The 20,675-nt window shown below is 41.6% G+C and overlaps 3 protein-coding genes across 3 annotated transcripts in view; 1 reads left to right on the plus strand and 2 right to left on the minus strand.

The window, feature by feature from the left end:
- The window catches only part of LOC134542401 (uncharacterized), a 64,064-nt gene extending 44,042 nt beyond the window's left edge, over nucleotides 1-20,022 (minus strand). Inside the window, exon 1 of the mRNA XM_063386609.1 lies at nucleotides 19,954-20,022. The gene's annotated coding sequence lies outside the window, so the exon portion shown is untranslated. The remainder of the gene's footprint in view (nucleotides 1-19,953) is intronic.
- The window catches only part of LOC134542400 (dynein regulatory complex subunit 7), a 73,825-nt gene that overhangs the window by 4,321 nt on the left and 48,829 nt on the right, over nucleotides 1-20,675 (plus strand). The window contains exon 3 of the mRNA XM_063386603.1: nucleotides 4,515-4,643. Within this exon, the coding sequence (XP_063242673.1) occupies nucleotides 4,515-4,643 (129 nt within the window). The remainder of the gene's footprint in view (nucleotides 1-4,514; nucleotides 4,644-20,675) is intronic.
- On the minus strand, nucleotides 10,886-14,542 carry LOC134542403 (protein distal antenna-like). Its single transcript, XM_063386611.1, has one exon. It carries the CDS (start codon nucleotides 14,307-14,309, stop codon nucleotides 13,635-13,637), a length of 675 nt encoding a protein of 224 aa, XP_063242681.1. The 5' UTR covers nucleotides 14,310-14,542; the 3' UTR covers nucleotides 10,886-13,634.

The raw sequence follows: 20,675 nt of genomic DNA on the forward strand, positions 1-20,675 counted from the left end.
TATGGAAGTGAATTCCCAAAACAATAATGAGATTAATTTAATTAACATTGTCCAGGAAAATTTCAACTAGAAACTAATGAAAGTCTTACATCCCAAACAAGTAAGTGATCCTAATAGCTGACAAAAGTTAGACATATTTAAAATATTACAAACATTAAGTGTCTATGAATAAATTAAAAAGGCACAAATAGAAACAATTAATTGCTAAGCAAAATGTTTACAAGGAGTGCAAGGGAGTTGTCTAGATCTCGACACCATAACTATATTGATGACATCATGAACATGGTGGCACTGACGTCATTACCACCCCTACATTCTTACGGGACAAGCTCTGGAATACGGGGATTTTTGGCGGGGAGCATTCATAAGCTTGTTTTTCACAAAATATTAAACTTATTTCAGGTATCCTATTCTATACTTCAGCTCTACTGGTATAGAACATGATACCGTAAATACATTCCATACTCTAATTTAATTTTCTCAATATCATTTTGTTATAAACAAGCAAGCGACTTCCCTATTTAAAATGCCGTACTCTTGCGCTTGTACCGTAAGAACGTACTGGTCGTAATTATTTCAACACGGCCTTGTTGACGACTTCATCAATATTCCTACCAAATCGCAATGTAAATATATATAATTTCATTTTATTGGCCTACCTACCATCACAAAAATTTTGGCTTTGTTTTTATGACTTCAACAATTGCAAAACTAACCTATAGAAAAAGACCCGTTTTACATTACCTAATAAATATTTTTATCTCCCTAACCAAAAATCTATTCCACTGAACATCGCAAGTGAAACACACACAACACACCTCTCACCTAACACAGCAAATAAAATGCACATAAAAAACAACTACAAATCACAAGAATTTTTTTTTGCTTCATGGCATTAATGATGTACTGTCAATACTTCAATCACAATCACACATTCTTTCTGTACCATTATGTATATTGCTCTTCTCTATCTAGCAACTACTATGCTCATTACCACATGTATCCAATAAATTTCTTACCTATGAAATACTTATTGTATACTTATTTATTCACTGTATAAAGATATTCCATACCACGCCCACCGTGTCACTCCAAAACTCACACTATCATATTGTTACAATTTACCGCGGGTTCGTATAGGATAGCATAATTAAAGATTTTATTACACACACAGTTTTATTTATTGCCACTATTTACATTACTAACAAATAATCTAAAAATGCCAATTAATCAATTGTACTTTAAAATGTTGCTCTCTCAGTCACTCGTTTTTACACACCGCACACCTCGCTGGGCCGCACCTCTGGCGCAACTCTCGCTGCAGCACCCCTCGTGGTCCTCTGTCGCCGCCGCCGCCGTCGCACTTCCCTTCATTGAGATCCCACTCGACTCCTCGCTCGGAACTTCGCTTGGAACTCCGCCGCGGCCCGACACTCTCGCCCGGAACTGAACTCTTCGCCCTGGAACCTTTGTCCAGGAACTTCGTTGCTTTATCGCCCGGAAACTCCGCTGCGGGAGAACTCCCGAATCCACTGAACTCCTGCCCTGGAACCTTCGTCCAAGGAATTTGCCACTCTGCCGCATCCGCGGCACTATCGCCCTGGAAGCTCCGCTGCGGGAAGTCTCCCGCCTGAACTCTCTCTCTGAACTGCTCTGCTGAGACCGACGTCCTCTTTTTATATATCAGCCGCCATTTCTGGAACTCACGACCGCGGCTGGGGCCAGTTGCGTCATTCTGCGCCAACACGACGGCAGAAACCTCTCGAAACACCTGTCGGCGGCTCGCATAACTCCGCAGCTGTCAGGTTTCAGATGTCAAACTAACAGCGCTACGCGGGGAGCTGAGGGCTGGAGGGAGGGGAAGAGGCGACCCAGGTGCGCACTGCACTTCTCATGTTACAGCGACATGTGATGCAGCCCAGCTAGCTCTGCACCTGCACGTTCGTAACAATATGTTTTTATTTTCATGTAGCTATTTGTCTCTTACAGTTACCAATATTACTACTGTATTTCCTTCGTCCTTCCAGTCAAGTTTGTTATCATTGGCCAACTTCCATGATGTCATGCTTTTCCCCTACTTTCTCTCCAACCAGTAGTGAGTACAGTATCGAATAGTGTACTTGAACTTTACAAGCATTCAGCACTTGTTTGATGTAAAAAATGAGTATTAACACAGCTAAGACTAGAGGCTGTGTGTGGTTACATAAATGAATGTAATGTAACACTACAATATTCAGTTGATGTATAACCATGCCAAATAATGGTTTGATAAACAGACATAAGTTTGGACAAGCTGAAATGTGGCAAGTTACAATTTCCTGAAGTGGAATGGGCCTTCAATACAAACAACTTCATACAATCCCAAGAGAGAATGTCCATAGCACCAATAACAGCTCAAAATAGGGGAATAGTTAATTGGTTACCATTACTAACATTATTAAATCCTTGAGCAGTATTCCAAGGTGAATGCCTTCACAGTTAGTTTTCAGTATGGTGGCAAATAATAATTCAATTCAACAACCTTAATGTTACTAATATTTTTGTAAGTACTTTGTTATATGTAAACTTGTGGCAGTTGCCTTTTTACTGTATAAGAATTATTTGGGAACATAAATAAATAAGACAGGCACTTTTATTAAAAATTATTTCACATGCCAAGCACATAGGGAAAAAAATGTTTATTACACCATTTTTTAATTTTATTTTTTGTTAATTACCTCTATTAGTAGAGGCATGGTTACCTATTTGGTGAATAGCGATAAAACCAAAATAACAGCAAAATTCAAGTCAGTACACCACCAAACACCAAAATGTAATGCAAAATACCAAGTACAGCAAAATTCACTTCAATTAAACCATTTTGTGTATTACAATATTAAATTAATTTTACAAATTTATAATTTTATATAATATTTTGTATTAAATATAACCAATTTTTTGTTTCTATGTATGGTGTTTTCAAAGTAAAGTAAATAAAAGCAGTCTCTAGCTGATGCCGTACATATATGACTAAAGACCTACAGAGGAACATCACAAAGAAATGTTTAAGGATAATTATTTTTTTGCTTTTATATTACATACTGATAATATTATTCATATCACTAGTATTGAAATAATAAGAAAGTGACAAAATATTGCATCCGTTCCCTCCTCTGTAGGGGAGGCACGGCAAACACCCCCTCAGCTAGAAGTGTACTAGACTTCCAATAACTCCTACCTACCAAAGACTCTGGGTCTAGCTAAGTGCAGTGCATTTGCGGTTAGCATAAACAAAACAGCAGAACTCGCAAAAAAACAAAACTAACAAAGTGTGTAGGTATAGGTTACCGAAATGCCAGTAAACTATACAGCGCACATCAAAATATAAGTCTACAGTGATTTATTACTGCTGCTGACAACCATACTGATGATACACTAAATGCCAACAAACCTATTTGACTTGGTCCAAACACAAACAGTTAGGATGCAGCCAACCTAAGAAAGAAGGTACCAATAGTAAAAATAACTAATAGTTACAAAAACAAATATCTAAGTCGCCTGCAAAATAAATAGTCCGCCAAAGTCCTATTACAGTTCCTCCACAGTCTAAGCAGATAACAGTTCCTGGGATTCTTTGATAATATTCAGTGTGCAGTGACTCTCACATAACAACAAACTTATTAATAGTTACTAAAATATCTTTCAATGTTTTGCCCACTTTCGAAAGCTACTCAAACTTAGGGCACACACAGCATGCTACCCTAGCAGCCAAAGTTATTCCTAAAACTTATTCACAGTTAATGCACTTCTTGAAGCCACAGCGCCTGCTCTCTGGGTACTGTCTCGTGCCGGCATCCGTAATGGCCTGGCCTCGTACATGACGTCTCGTCACACACCGTCTTGCGAGCACGCCATCCGCCAATGTTATCGCGTGGCAGCCACGCTTCACACCCTCTGCACGCCACCGGAGCCATCCACTCTCCCGTCTGGCTGCAGTCTACTGCCGCGCGTCAAGCGTTGCTCGCCGCAAACACATCAGTCACACGCTCATAGCAAACACAGGGGTGACCAAAGTTCCGCACACCGCTCAAAGTCCGTGGCACTCGCTAGCTGCTGAGCTAAACTAAACAAATAAAAACTACAGCTGGTTAACCGCTATAAAATATTATAAAAATAATATTTAACTGAGGCGAGCACACCTCAATATAAATGACATAAAAAATATAAACAGGAAATTAACTTAAACCTTTCGATCAATGAAATATTTTTCCATTTCGTACAAAGTTATGTACATTTAGTATTTCTAATAACTTCATTTCTTGTTTTTACGCTAGACTGCTAGAGTAATTTTATATATATTAATGAATGCTATTTTAAAAACCAAAAAAATGATAAATACTCTTATATCTAAAACCATTTAATCATGGCACTATCCACTATAATTTTTTTGTGACAGTTTTGCACAGAGATAGTGGCCAAGTGAGACAGGCTCGCGCAGGAAGGCCGTGCTGACACGTGAACGGTGGTGGTTGCAGAAGATGGTGTGCACGGCTGTTTGCCCGACGGGGTTCCACCAGCCGGAGCTGTTCCTGTCGTGGCAAGGCGCAGCCACGTTCGTAGCGGACCATGTGCAGTACCTGCCACTGGAGGACCCCGTCTCCCTCGTACGTACTCCCTCAACTACACAGTATTTCAGTTCTTGCTGAGGATTGGTGCCATGTGCTGTTTGCTCAGGATTCTCTGTTTACATTTAAATGTCAGTTATACTTCTGGCCATTAACACTCGGGACGTATCGACTTGCATACCAGCTTCATCGTGTGAAGTATCCATCGTACACAGGTTGCATGATTGCATTTGCAGCTCTGAATGGCATACAGAGCATGGGGACACGCGTTGATAGGGTATCTCCGCCCATGCTGCTGCCATGCATGCTCATGGGGTCTCAGGTGTCCTGAGGCACTGTCCATCTTCGGATGAGAAAATGAGGATGTCGTGTGTCACGGTGGTCAGAAGCAAATGTCTGGCAGTGAGTCGTGGTCCTCCATTGCCCGGTGCAGGGCCTGACATTGGGCTCCAGCACCTCCGTGACGTGACACTTGGCGTGCGGACTAGGCTCGAGCGAGACCGGGTTCCTCTGACATCGCTCCAAGGTTGGGCGGAATGGCAGTGCGTCGTTCAGGTCTCGGCCAGGCGTGACACAGGATTGGTCGGAGTGTTCGTCCCTGCTTGCACCACTGCAGCATTTGGTGGTAGCCGCAGCGCCGGGCGCTTGGGAGAGGTTGCCCCGAGCTGGAGACAGCAGTGAACCGTGCGTGTGGACACAGACTGATGTGCCACGTGCCTGAACTCCTGAGCGAGGTCTGTGATCACCATGTACACCAGATGTAGCTTCCCCCTTTGTCGCTCAGCCCGTCCCTCACCGATCTGCTCACCTGGTATCCATCCACTTCACTAATGATCCAATCCTGCTACACCGTGATTCTCTCACGGTCGAATGCTGACACATGTTTGTGTAATCGTTCTGTTCTTTGACACGGCAGCGCACGCCGCCTGTGCAATGCCACTCAGCTCCTGTGCACGTCCATCAGTGCTGAGTGGCACATGGTCTGTATGCATTACCCCGAAGTGGGTTCCTTCGTATTGATGCAGTTTCAATAGCCAGCCTTGTAAAAATGCCAGAACTTTTAAAATTTTATTTTTAATTGTAAGTGTACGCGCTTTGCAGCCAGGTTTGAATGTGCTGCAAATACTTGTCTGAGATTATAATTTTAAATTTTTTTTGAGCTGGAACAGAAGAAGATGGGCTTTTTTTAATTTATATTAGTAATCTTTTGTGATTGTTAAGTAACCAACAGTGTAGTTAGTATCTACTGTTAGTCAGGTAGAATAAATTAAAAAAGGTTCCATAAATAATTTTAATTGTTGAAGATTCTTAGTCTTCATGGGCCATGATGCCAGATGGTGTTGTATGTGTTTTGTTGTATCTTTTGTTGTTATTTTCTTAGACTTTGTCCTTGTTACACTCACTAGGATTAACATAGCTGGTTAAGATAGTACATACAACACTTTGAAGATAGTACATACAACACTTTGGAAAAAGGGACTTGTTTGGAGTCCTGGGACAAGCAGGAGAACCCCGTGGTTAAATTGTGGATTACCAAAAGAAAATACCAAATAGTGGCAAATTCAGGATCATATTCTAAACTACTTCCAAATTTGTTAACAATAATTTATTGTATCACACAAAATTACAGTGACTGAATATGCAATCAAAAACATTCGCATCAACTCTTGCAAACAATTGTTAAAAAACAAATGCAAGACCATAATGGCTAAAATTCCAGAGAATACATTTCAAAGCATGCACAAACACATTCCCCAATTTTCGTTGACAAGTGCTGCCATCTTCATGTTGAGGTTGGATTGTGTTTAGACAACCCTCGTACATCTTTGAAATAAGAGCTGATGTTACAAGTAAAAGAGTGTGTAACGTCCAAACTTATTCCACGGAGGTACTCAAGTCTACATTTAATATTATAGAAAATCATATGAAATATGTATTGTGTCAGCTATAACTCACTTTTTAAATTTATATTAGCATTTCTCTTATTTCATTGGTATTATTTGAAAATGATTTAATTCATGCTAAAACTATTAGTTATATGTTAGATATAATGCAATAAAGGCTATCAGAAACAGAAACAGTTATGTGTGTATTTTAATCATACATGAACAACTGCATCCCGTCCAACTGTTAATAGAGTGGTAAATCAATCTCCCTAGATCCCAACTGTAGGAAAAATTATTTTACTGTACATTTTTTAACATTGTAATTTGTTACCACAGCAGCAAACAAATACATATTACACCATAGAAGTGTAGGTATAATGTGTTCTTCATCATAACCATGTTACGGAGTACATGCGGTGAGTACATGCGAGTCAGCGGTGAGCCTGACTCTAAGTCGATGAAACATCCCGCGTGTGTTTGATGCAACAGAAACAGACTTGGATCAGTGAACTCAAAAGTTTCGTAGTCTGTTTTGATATGTTCTCGGTCTTATCGACCGTTGTAGCCAACTAGTATTTAAGGCCGTCAAGCTGGTGACCAGGCACTCAGTCCATCAGGAGTCACCAGGAGACTCGCTTCAACGATCGACGGCGCCAGAAGTCTGCTGAGACCATCCCGACACCACGACAGAAGGAAGTGACAGGGCGCCGGTCGGCACGACTTGAGAAAATTGGCGGACGATGGCAGTTGGGGTGTTGAGCGACTCGCTCGTGGGTCACAGGTTGGATCCTTCACCAACATGTGACTGCTTGCAGGGCGAGTGGTGTTAACTCGGACCCACTACACCGACATGGCTCTGCGGTAGTTAGTGAACTTGATTTGAATTTGGATTTTCAAAAGTTATATTTATATGAACCTGAGACTGTAACCAAAATGATGCTAAATATTTTTTATTTAATTAAAATACTTTTTAATAATGTAAGATGTCTTTAATTAAAGTAACTTTTTTTTGAGGAATTTATTAAAAATGTAATTTTGCTTAGCACTCTACTATAATAATGGCGAATACCGTCTTTCAATCTCTTTGATTATCGTTTCAATAAGTATTGTAATTGGATGAAAAAGTGATCTAAGTCTCTTTATGATGTATTAACCATATTATATATATATATATTAGTTTACGTATTCAAACTTTTGTTTACAGGCATCCCTAGTATGGAAGCTCTGGGTATAGGAAGTAAGTTCAGATTTAACCTTAAGTTGATTTGTTTATCATGCTATGTCAACATTGTTTTTGGTATCAAATTGTAATAAATTAATGGAAACTAGTTTTAATGTGTACTGGGGCATAGCTCCACTGCACCCAGTGCCCCTAGCTACTAGAGATTGTGCTCGTAATCACCCTAAATGGCAAAATCGTGCCAGGATTGTCCCAGTGCAAGGTACCGCTTGGCAGTACACACCAAGCATCAGTCAGAACAAGTGACGTCAGACACTCTAGGAGAGTATATAAACCCAGCCTTCCCGAGAACAAATCTGACATTTCTTCTGCGGCGATGAGGCTGAAGATGTGGTCAGTGGGGTCAGACTCTGGCCGGCTAGAGGTGCAGCCCAGGAGTGAAGGAGTCGCCAATGGAACCCAGAACCGTAGCGAGTTGAAGCGCATCCGCTAGACCGGAGGCAGCAGCGAGCGACTGGACCCGTGCACAGTCGGCGGAGTTGCAGCAAGGTTGACATCACTACCTAACACCTTGTCTACACATCACTATCATCAGTTCCAGCTGCTACACGGAGAACGAGTGAGTCATGGAGCAGCGAGTACGTCGGTCGGGTGCTGCGTGGTAGGGCGGTGTGGTTCCGGCTTCCAGGATTGGTCAGCAAGTATAGGCGAGTCTACTCGTGGCGAATAAAGTATGTCTACTGACGGAGCTTGTGACGGCTGGTTTGCTGGGCAGCGAGCGAGTTCGAGGAAGGATGACGGCACCCAGAAGCCAGTGCCTCCAGTGGTTATTTTTTGCTTTATTCAGGTGTTGTGCAAGTTTAATGGGTAAAATGTTGATTTAATTGTAACCTCTCATTAATTAGCTCGTGGGACGAGTTTAATGTAATGTCATTGTGACAGGCCACAGGTGTTGAATTAAAGGTTTGAGTAGTTTCACCTAGAGGCCTTCTAGTACCATATTATGTTGTTTATTTGTATAATGTTAAATACTTATAAATGTTTGTTAAAAGGAGGTGATGCGTCGTGGAGGCATCCGCTGCACGTCGTGTTACATGCTTATGCAGCAGTTGTTGTGGAGAGCTGTTCTTTTGTAAAATAAACGTTAATAAATAGAAAAGATTGGATTGTTTCACGTTCATCCGGCTGTAGGCCGCCTAGTCTTGATGGTGTCAAACCCAGCAAAGCTTCAGAGGCCCGACCCCCGTGGCCCTAACCTGGTGGTTTAGAAAACAAACCTACCACAATAACCATACAGAAGCAACTGAGACACATCCATACTAATAGAACATAACTTTGTGTGCGACTGGCTGCTCTGTGTGTCCATATGTGTGTGTTTACTCTTGTCTAGTGGGGATGAAGAATAACTATATATTTTATTTTATTTTTTTGTTTCAACATTTTAGTCAATACTACTGTTTGTCCATTTTAATAAAACTGTGTTACATCTTGTATTGATTATTTTCATGGCAGTATAGACACTGTATGGCCGAGTCATGATAACAGAGAACACTGTGAGAGTTGACACCCTAAAATCTAACCTGACGTTGTAGCACAGTTGGGGTAGTCAACATTTTATTGTAGTTAGTCGTAATTATGTCCAATTTTTTTTTTTTTAATAAATTGAAAAATATTGCTGATACATGATTATCAACACAGACAATAATAATCTTTAAATCTACTTTGCATGTAGGTATCATTTCTTTCTGTGCCCCCCAGTTATCTGGTGATTGGGAGTTAGCCATTCGCAAAAGGAGATTCAGAAAAACTTTTGTGACAGTTCAAACACTTTGTCTCGATCAGTTCAGCCGTGACAGCGGTGAATCAGATACATGCTCAAGCAGTGACCTGCAATTATCATGAATTTTCAAACCCATCAAGCAATGTACAGACGAGATGGAAGAAGTGAAACACTGCAAGATGGCATTGCTAGTTGCAAGAGAAATTTCAACTGGTTTTCTTTTGAAGCTGTCACATCGGTTGTCACCTAAGAAAAGAAATAACCCTACGGCAAACGAGACATCTGCAGAAAAGAGGCCTCTGTGTTTAGCGGCCGTTCCTCCGAGGACTGCTGCGAGTACTGCAGCCTCGTCAGGGGCACTTCCAGGGCAAGAGGGTCCCTCTGGCTCACTGTTTCAATTCATTACAAGAATTATTCTATTCACTTACACCTACGCGTACGTATCTATATCTTTCATATCAATTATTCATCTCTATAGTTCTTCTATTAAACTAATACTTAAAACATGTGAGGAGAAACAAAAGATATGATATTTCAAAGTCTCTTAAAATAAAACATTTTTTAACTTAAATTCTAAATGTTTGTTTTATTAGATTTAAAATTTTTTGAATCATTAGGTTTTGATGTGAAGGTTATTTATTGTAGTTTGCTGTTTGTGATTTTGCCCCCCAGCAGAATCGTTGAAAAAGTTAAAATACAATTTCTTCTCATTTCTGTACTGTTCAAATAGTTTGTTTCATAATTGTGTGACATTATCATTGCACAATAGTGTGATAAAGTATCAGTGGTGGCTGGCAACAAATACAACGCTGTCGTCTATTCTACATGAATACTTAGCATTTGGACAAAACTACAAAACTGTTGAACATAAATGTATGTGATATTTTATTAATTTACAATTAATATTTCTTCAGATTAATTCCATTAATTTGTTATTCAACTCCATCTATTTGTAAGCTTTTTGGTGAAAAATAATTTATATATATCCATCGCATTTAATCTGTGGTAGCTTGTCTGGAGTTCCTGCAGCGCTGTCCACGCACATCAAGAGCGTCTGACTGTGATTGGCTTAAGCTCATGCATCATCACAGGCATTGGGTTGCTGTGAAACACACTTGAGCAAACAAAAATAATTGGGTGGAGAATATTTGTTATTATTTTCATCTTCTGCGTTTAAATATTTAGTTAACACCGATAAATAGAGGGAAGCTTGTATTATGCATATTATTAAAACAAAATAAAGACCAAAACTAAAAAATAATACAAATAATTTAATAATTAAGGTTTTTGGTTTGTAAGAAGTATTTGTAAATTGAGGATAAGTTAAAATAATATATAAGCTCGTGGCTCTCATAAATGTTCTGAAAATTAAAAAGAAATAGGTTAACTTTCAGCTTATAACTCATGTACACAAGGAAATGATAGAGAAATTTGGATTTCAACATAGCTTATTGATTTTGTGTATTTATATTTGTAAGATTCAAATAATAAGACAGTCATAGGAAGTAAATTCCAATTATAAAACAACATACATCAGTACTAGACAGCAGTAAAAAAAATTGCAAACATTTTTTCATTGATATTAAAATGATATAGATTTGAAAAAAAAAAATTCTTATAAGGTTTGTTAATACTTCTAACTGTGAATCAACTTTAGTTATTAAATTAATATAGGCATAATATTTAACCACATGTACAAACATTTTAAAATAAAAACAAAGCACAAAATTCTTCAATTTTTAAAACAAAATTGAATAAATAATGAACACTTAATTCTTGAGGTTTGTCAATGGCACACACAGAAATAATTCCACTAGGAGTGACTGCTATAAAAAGTATTTTTAATGCACATGGAACTGAGTTGGTCAATAATTCAAAATATTTAACGAGTCTGTGTTGTAGTTTCCGAGGCAGTTTGTCATCGCTGCAGTTGTGATGGGCAACAAAGGTTGATTGTGAGCATTAGTATTTTACTTTGTATTCATTGATAGATTTCTAAACACATTATTGACATTTTGATGACAATATCGGTTCCAATAAATATTTCACATTAGAATATACTTTACAGAAGCCGCCTCGTCAAGGCTAACTATATTTGAAACAAATCACCACAGTTGTTCTCTGTGAAGTTGGCCGCCAACGGCGAGTCGAGTTTCAGTGCCATTTTTTAACCGCTCTACATTTCTGAAAGATGCCCCAACACTGATAGCACCTGAAAGAATTATAACTGCATGTGCAAAATTGGTTTTTAGCATTTTTTTTTATAGTGAAAGTAGCTAAAAGGACATTTTCAAAATTATATTTATATTTAATAACTAATATTTTTAAAAATTTGGTACACGTTATGGTGAGTGCAGGGAGACTTCATGTTTAATGTTGCTCCAAAAAAATGGGGGTGACAATTAAGTCCCGTAGAGACTTACGAGAAGAAGACTGCACGCGCTGTTCGGCCGAGCCTAGCCACGCAGCCCTCTTGACTAGAGATAGGGGAGTTTGGAGCATGTCAGTTCAGAAGGAAGGTTTATTTTAAGTATGACAATTACAGATGCCACTTAGTTAAATTACTTCAGTTTTTGAGCATCATGCAAGATCAAATTAAGTTTTTTTTATTGTTACTTTAACATACACTAGTTAATTGAAGATTTTAGCTAGATCTCCTGTATTCAAAGAAACAAATTGTGTCAAATAATTAAATTGTAACCATAATAGAATATATCAGGTTTACAATACAATTCACGCCGAAGTTGTTTACACATTATTCATTTCCTAGCACTGGAAAAACTGTTGTGAAACACTAGAGGGTTTTTTTTTTTTTTTTTTAACTTAACAATTATATGGTTTGCTAAAGGAGTAAATTGTGATTTCATATTAATAAATAATACTCTAAAATTTTGAAATAATCCTAATTGGTTTTTAAATAACTTCAAAAATTGTATTTCCATCACTAACCAGCAGCAACAAACGCCATCTGTCATTTTGACTAGTGGGGCACAAAATTAATTATAATTTATATTTTAAATGTTGCAGTGCAAAGAGGCTTGATTAAATTTGGTAATTTTGTACTGCAGAAAAGCAGTCAACAAAGTAGTTTTACATAGGAACTAAAAGTGCAGCTTGCATGTGCTAGTAACTACAATCAAATATGCTACAATATAAAGAAACCGTTGCAAATATATTTGTGTATTTGTTGGAAGTGTGATGGTTACATTGCACATTAAAAGAAAATGCTGAAATGATTGCAAACAATGGCATTGCCAAACAAACTTTTTGCAGCTAGAAACCTTGTATAAAAAGTATAAAGATGAGATGGCGACCTGGTGGAACGTCTTGTAGGACAATTGGGCGTTTAAGGACTCGAGTCAGTCTAGGGTCGAGCCAGTTTCTGAAGCTTGCAAACTTGAGGCGACCTGCTGCGCACAACTATACTACAACACTTTCGACAAGCCTAAGTTCTCGCTTCACTTCATAAATACGGAACTCGTTTAGAATAATACACTACTTGCACTACCGGTCTCTGCTCCTGCGTATGTACGTTAATTATGTACATACAGGATGTTTGCATATCAAAATAACGACTTTGAAAGCACTAGAAGTCTGTCGAGAGTTCTCGCTCGCGTGAGGTGAATATGGGTCACTTCTGCCACTCTGTCACAACGTGAGACGGGCTTAAGATCACTGGCCGCGAAAACACGTGACGAGCCCAGATCACTTGCCGTGACGAGTCCAGATCACTGGCCTCAAAGATGCGTGACGAGCCCAGATCACTGGCCGCGAATTCGCGTGACGGACGTAGATCACTGGCCGCGACGGCGGTTGGCGGGAGTAGATCACTGGCCGCGAAGTCGCGTGACGGGCGTAGATCACTGGCCGCGAAGTCGCGTGACGGGCGTAGATCACTGGCCGCGACGGCGGTTGGCGGGCGTAGATCACTGGCCGCGAAGTCGCGTGACGGGCGTAGATCACTGGCCGCGACGTGTGACGAGCCCAGATCACTGGCCGCGTAGTCGCGTGACGGGCGTAGATCACTGGCCTGGAAGACGAGTGACGGGCGTAGATCACTGGCCGCGAAGTCGTGTGACGGGCGTAGATCACTGGCCGCGACGTGTGACGAGCCCAGATCACTGGCCGCGACGACGGTTGGCGGGCGGAGCTCAGTGGCCCGACGCGTGGCGGGAGCAGGCAGATCACTGGCGCCGCGACGTGTGGCCTCGCGCCTGCGAGCGCCGGTGCGCGCACGCCCTCACGTTGTTGAGCAAGTAGCGGAACTGCAGGATCTGCATGGCCGTCACGCTGGGGTCGGAGCAGCACTCCAGCCAGCGCAGGAACTTCTCGCCGTGCGCCACCGCCTCGGCGGCCGTCGCCGGCGGCTCGTCCTCTTCCAGGTCCTCGTCGCTGTCGTCGCCGGCGTTGCCATTGTTGTTGGTGTTGTTGGTGAGAGCCGAGTCGAGGCGCGCCGCGGGAGATGCTGCCACCGGCGACTGCGCGAAGCCGTAGCGCTTGTACCAGCGCCAGAACCAGCCGTCCCCCTCGCGGGCCTTGTCGGCGGGCGGCTCCTGGGGCGGCGGCACGGCGGCGGCGGCCTGCTGCTGCTTCAGCCACAGCAGCAGCGACTCGTCCAGCTCCTGCGGCTCGTCGTGGCGCGCGCGCTTGGCCTCGTCCTTGGCCTCGCCGCCGCACGACAGCGCCACGGTGCGCAGCTTGTCCTCGCTCTTGCACCAGCCCCGCAGTGTAGACTCGGGCACGCCGATGTGGCGCGCCACCGAGGCCTTGGACTCGCCCGCGTGCACGCGCCCGATGGCCTCCAGCTTGTCGCGCACGCTGAACTGCGCCACGGGCCTCTTGAGGCCCTTGGCGTCCATCCCGCGCCCAGTCGCCTCCAAGGTCCTTGTGGGATCGATAAGGGCCGCTGGCCGAGTGAGACTGGAGACGGCGGCCGGCGAGTGCGTGGTCGTGTTGTGCTGGCCGGGCCGGTGGACACTCTCCGCTGTCCGCGAGGGGTTGGCCCGCGAGAGGGGAGGGGGCGCCTGTTACCAGGCAACCGGGGGGAGGGGAGGAGGCAGCTGCCGCCCGCGAGGGTAGCCGCCCCTCCTCCCTCGACCCTCCCGCGACCCGCGCCGCGCCGCGCCGCGCCTACACTGCTACAAGCGCGCCGCGGCTTGCCATTCACGGCGCGCTGCTGGCAGGGACTGTACCGCGCCGCGCCGCGCCGGCGAGCTTGTTATTAGCCGGCCGAAGATAGTGCCTGCCCGCGCGGCTCCCCCGGAGGGTGGCCGGTACACTCGCTTACACTCGCTGCCGTCTCGCCCGTCTCCGAAGGCTAGTTGCTTCGCTACAGAATTCTCCCGAGGAATGCTGTTCATTGTTTCTAGGGATGCGACACTCGCGTCCAGTGATGCGTCCCTACGCCCGTTAGCTTACGAATAGTGCGTGTTCATGATATTGCTTCAGAGTTTTGGCATTATATGTATTGAAAACCTAAATTCAATTCAATTCAATTTATAACTCATTAGAGCCAAATAAAACGTAAATATTAGTATTGAAAATATTACGTATTGGAAAACTTATACTCATTATAAGTATTTTTAATATTTTGATAATCATAACAAAATATTTATTTTAATCGCTAGCAATAATATACACGCTACATTAAAATGTAATTTTATTTACCAATGGTCGTTATTGACGTTTAGCTGATTCTTCATAGATAACTAAACTCAAAATGTCTGCGTATACATTAGTACGACCAGCTGTCATTAGGTGGTGCTAGCAGTAAAAGTAATATGATACCATTCATACCTTATAAATGCATCCTTTACATTGTGGCAGCCTTTACGCATCCATATGTATTCGGATACATCACAACTCGCATCCACCACGTATTGCTAGGGCGACTCGTACGAGCATGGCGTGGTTCATGTCGCAGTACGAGGAACAGACCAGCGTCTCTGGGCATTTGCGAACTGCACAGGAACGACGACTAATGCCGCCTTCATGTCTCATGAAGAATTCCATAGGAGTTTGAAGATACAAACATTATGTGTGCAGAGTTGTTTCGTGTTGATCACTTTTTTACGTGTTCAACTTCGACACACTAAAATAAGTAATTCTTGTCAGGTTATTGAGATTTTCACATGTCTCTATTACGAATGTGGCTTTCATGAGGCATTTAGTATTATTATACTAACCATTTTATAAATAATTTGACATCTTACCTACAAAGGGTAAGATTTCCCAACCGCTGCTACATTTCGAGTGTAAAATGTGGACAACGGTGCTTAGTGAGCCACGACCATATTGTTGTGCCCGACATTGAACGGCATGTTGTCAATATAGCCGTCATAAACAAGTGTCGTGGCGGCGCACATGTTACATCGTCTAGATATTATACAACAATACAGCTGTTTGTAAGTCTAAATTTGAAAGTAGGATACGAGAAAGTTTTTTGACAGTTCGTGTCAGCACGTTAAAATGGGGACTACATATGTACGCATCACATCAATACTTTATGTTCAATTGCTAACAATAGCGTGGGCCTGTTTGAATAACAAATGTAGAAAGACGCGTGTGTCATTCTTAAATAACTGGTTTTCATATTTATATTGGCTTATCATTAGTTTGTATGCACATGAAACTAAAATCTGTGTCAACATTAATCATTCATTAGCTTAACATTAGTTCGAAAACTATCAGGTATGTAAATATCGCATCGCAAATAAGCAATGCTCTCCACAGTTCACATACCGGCACCACGTATTCGCGAATTACTGCGATATTTCATTAACCTAAATGTTTTTACCAACTGCGCGGCTATGTGCTTATTGACATGCGTTGTTAAACATTCTGTTCGCCAATAAGAAGTTAAGTATATGTCACTGGGACCATAATTATTCACTACCACAACATCCTCCAGATCCCTGTACGACCGACACACTCAAGTAACTTGCGACTGTTTTTTTTTTTTTTCGCTTTCAGTGGAACACTTTTTAAACCTGTCAACGGTCAAACAAACATTTAACAATCCTATTTAATATCTATTTTCAATTAATTACCACATTTTCACGACTGTATTGTTAAAGTTTAGTATATTGAGAAAAAAGTAACCTATTTCAATTGCTACTTAAATGTTCATACATTGAACTTATAACTAACAACCGATTATGAATTGAACTATTCTTAACATAAACTTTCTTTAATTTACAGAAACGAGAAATCTATTTTATTTTTTCTAAACTGTTTCATATAAAGCCTAATTTATAAATTCTGCAAACAACACGAAAAAAAGGAGAGAAAACCTCAAAACTCAAAAGAGACACACAAATACTTTTCAGATTAACCATTTATAAAATCATCTTGAAAGGAGTAAATTTTATAGATGTAGTTATTGAGAAAGTCACATGTAATCATGGTAAAAATTAGTTTTCAAAAGAGGCACTCCAAGAAAAATTTCCTGTAGCGATACGATTTCAAGTTATAGGGTTGGTACGTCTTGCGACTGACTTGCTGTATAAACGACTGTGATTTTTTTGAGTCTGGTGCTTTGTAGAGGTTTGACCACGTTTAAATGCAATAAGCGACTGATTTGTTGTTCTTTATCATTAGATTTAAATATATTATGCATCAAATAACAAAATTACATGTGAAAGTTTTAACAAAAACATTTCTGTTTAAGTGCCGTGTGTGAACAAACGTACATGACTTTGTTGACGTCACGTGATTTTGACAGTTAAGGCAAATGTACGCTTCATGCAGAGAAGTCCACAATGAATTGATTTCATACAAGTATAATATATATTATTTATAAAGCAGCTTGTTGAATGGCAGGTTCCTTGCCTGTGTACGCATGTGCGCGTGAGGCAACGGAAAGGCTTTCCACGCGTAGCATGTCTTTCCTTTAGTGCGCGAAACGGAACACAAAACACGTTACGAAGCTAAGTCATAACTGTCAGCTGGAGGGGCGGAGGGGAGGCGTGTTGGAGTGGAGTGTGTTGTGTTATTGCGCACTCTGCCTCGCCTTGTCCTAGTCGCCCTCCCCTTCTCCTCCTGTACTCTACTCTCTACTCCCTACTCCCGTGCCAGCCATCAACATGCAGTTATACACGGCACTCCTGTCACACTTTAAAGCGCGATAGTCGACCGCTGAATGCCGATGCTCGTAGTGCTGTTCACCGCCGCACATCGCGTAGGGACTCGGAAGTGCAGTTGTGGCTGTCATAACAATGACACGTGCTTGTGTTTACACGCGGTGTTCTATCACAAACCACAGTTAGTTTTAATTATTGAATGTACATGTGTAACAAGTTGTCTTACATGTTGTTCATGGCAACTCGCAACACTGTGCGATAGGACATTGCCTACTGATTGCCGGAGCAAATTGTGTTTCGCGGGCACAACGGACCCATTGAAGGACTTGGAAACATTGCGTTCAATACAACTGCACTGATTGGTGCACTTGACTTTATGACGTACTGTATTTTACCTCGTGTTCCTGCTCTGCAAATATCTGTGCCGTTTTTCTTCGTGAGTGATAGGACTGGTGTTAGACGGGCCACCGGTGTACGTATGTAGGTAGCTCTCGGATGTGTTGCAGTCAAAGAGGAAGATGGCGTCTTACAAGTGCTTAGCTCACCTCATCTTAAGTGCGTGTGACTGTGGAGTAGTTCTGAGCTCACCTCATCTGAAGTACGCGTGACTGTGGAGTAGTGCTTAGCGTGTACAATCGCATTCGGGCCTTGGGGCTAGGCGTAGCGAGCTTGATTACAGTTATACAGCTCACTTTTAAATATTACCCAGAGTTAATTAATGTTCATGTAATTTTGCGCATAATTCTGCTTCCTTGCCGCTATAACCCACTCGCAATCGCCTGGGATAGATATTGTCGCACTCGTCCTATCATATGCATGCATCACGTCTACACCCTGCCTTGCCGCCATATGGCAGCTGGTCGGCATAAGATGCAGCTCTAGCCATTTGTTTTATCTCTCGTAGCGCACCGAAACCCGTAAGCCTTCATTCAGCCAAAAGTTATTCTAACTGTCGAATGTTAGTATTAATGTGTAATGTAAGTGATGGATTGTACTTGGTCTGTGGTTTTTTTTAACACAATTAGTCTCTTACATTCGTGTTTTTTTAGAGTAATTGTTTCTATCCGTGAACAATTATTAATATTAATGTGTTTCAGTGATAATTTACTAGTAATTTGTTTGTGTTATTTTAAGTGGTGCTTGGCAACATCAATGCCTCAGTGTAGGTTTGTAATGTGTGGTCATTCATAGACGAAACTTGCGTCATCACTGTGTCAGCTTGTAACTTTGTGGAGCGTTAGGGCACGAGCCCAAGCGAATAGCGTATGCACGTAGTAAATATTTTTGTACTCAGGAATCGTGTTATCGTCGCTTTGCGTCCAGAAGGCAGGCAGTGGGAGTATTGTTGAGTTTGTCCGTCTTGTGTCCTCACCACTCGAGGCTCTAGTGTTTCATTTCTACCGGGAGTTCATGCGCGGTCTCACCCATCCACTCCCATTTGCAAGGACAGCACGTTATCAGCTGCAGCCACCACTCCAGTCCTTTACAATGCACCTGCAGGCGACACGGTTGTGCAGTCTCTTGGCATTTAGTATGTCCTCAGTTTCACTGCAGTCAGGACACTAGTGCGTTCAGGTATGAACTGCAGCCGGTACACTAGTGCGTCCAAGTATGAACTACATCACATCACAGCTTAACGTGTAATACTAATACTGTCAACAAAAGTGCATGTCTGGCCCATTGTTCTAGTGGGCAGTCTCTTGGCAACACCTGCACCCCAAGGGTTGGTGGATGTTTATGTTACCACCAGAATGCACGAGGACTAATAAAGAAGTACATATTCATAATAACTAATTTACAATCAGTTTTATAATAGAATTTATGTTTTAATATGCAATGTATATTTCATATTTTCTTTTAAGTCACGAAGGTAAAATGAAACAATTGCTTGATTATGTAACATTTTTTTTGTGTAGCTTATTTTAAAATTAGTTATACTATTAGTTTTTCCCTATACACTATAACTACAAGTCATTGGTTTGCGAATTACATTATTTAGTTATGCCTGACTTTAGTTAGAATGGTACGTTGTGAAACTGATATTTAAACTCTATGTTCCCCCCAGTCTGCACTTTGTGCACCATTCATGCTACCTCTGTGGTGAGTATTGCATCAGGCAACAACACCATCTGGTTATTCTTTGGGTGCGGTTGTTTCCGCAACAACATGTGAATGCTGATGGTAAGCCAGTCTCACGTCAAACAAACCACCTTTCTCCGTTCACTCTTAGCTGAGTTTTGAAATAAACAAACACCGTCGTATCACTGCGCTGCATCAGCAAGTGATAAGCTGAATTCATCTTGCGCGCCAAGCACTAGTTGCAACACACACACTTCAGTACAGTCGGTGCTAATAAAATAACGGAGAAGTAATATAACAGGAAAATGGTGCCGTTATGATAGTGTTACGATTTGGTACTCACCTAATCACTATCTGGCAGTGGTGCTATCCCTTCCAGACTTGAATCAGACCTACCACCACTACCTTCGTCACTACTGTCGTCACTGTCACCGAGAGGAACTATAACACTGTCAACGACAATATCACTGATACCATCCAATTCCCACATTCTTTCCTCTTCTTTCATTACGTGCCGAATACAGTCGTTCCAGTATTCTGAGACAAAGCCGTGGCTACCAAATCACGTACCTAGCTTAGCGTGAATGTTCTGTTATTACGTGCCACGTAACCTTTAATCTGACTCTACACGAGTTCGATTGGATTCAAGTTGCAATGATACGGCGGTAGCTTAAGGGGCCCGCCTACCTGGGCACACATACGGTGTGCAGAGCTTCAGGAAAAACAACGCGATTTCAAAACTACTCAAGATATCCGAGTGGGGTATGTTTACGAAAAGCATTTAAGAGTTCTCTGAGGCCCGAAAAGTACTTTTAATTTTTGATCATGTTTTTAAACTGTATTTTTAGAAGCGTTAAAATGCCTAAAACGCGTGTTTTCAGAGTAATTTTTAGGCATAAAACAATCAGTACAGATTCTTGAAAGCACTTAAGGGGCTTGCATAACACCTTTATCTTAATTTATCCGCCATATAAGGTTACGGTCACCGCTCAAATTTCACAGTAATCCTGTGACGACGAGACGAATGCGCGCCAGTTCAGAGCCTTGCGCTTAGAGGCTATACCG

The sequence above is a fragment of the Bacillus rossius genome (assembly GCF_032445375.1).
Source record: "Bacillus rossius redtenbacheri isolate Brsri chromosome 4 unlocalized genomic scaffold, Brsri_v3 Brsri_v3_scf4_2, whole genome shotgun sequence".
Taxonomy (NCBI): Eukaryota; Metazoa; Arthropoda; class Insecta; order Phasmatodea; family Bacillidae; genus Bacillus; species Bacillus rossius.

What these genes read in the sequence shown, in the direction of transcription:
- LOC134542403 (XM_063386611.1), bottom strand. Translation starts at nt 14,309, where the DNA reads ATGGACGCCAAGGGCCTCAAGAGGCCCGTGGCGCAGTTCAGCGTGCGC.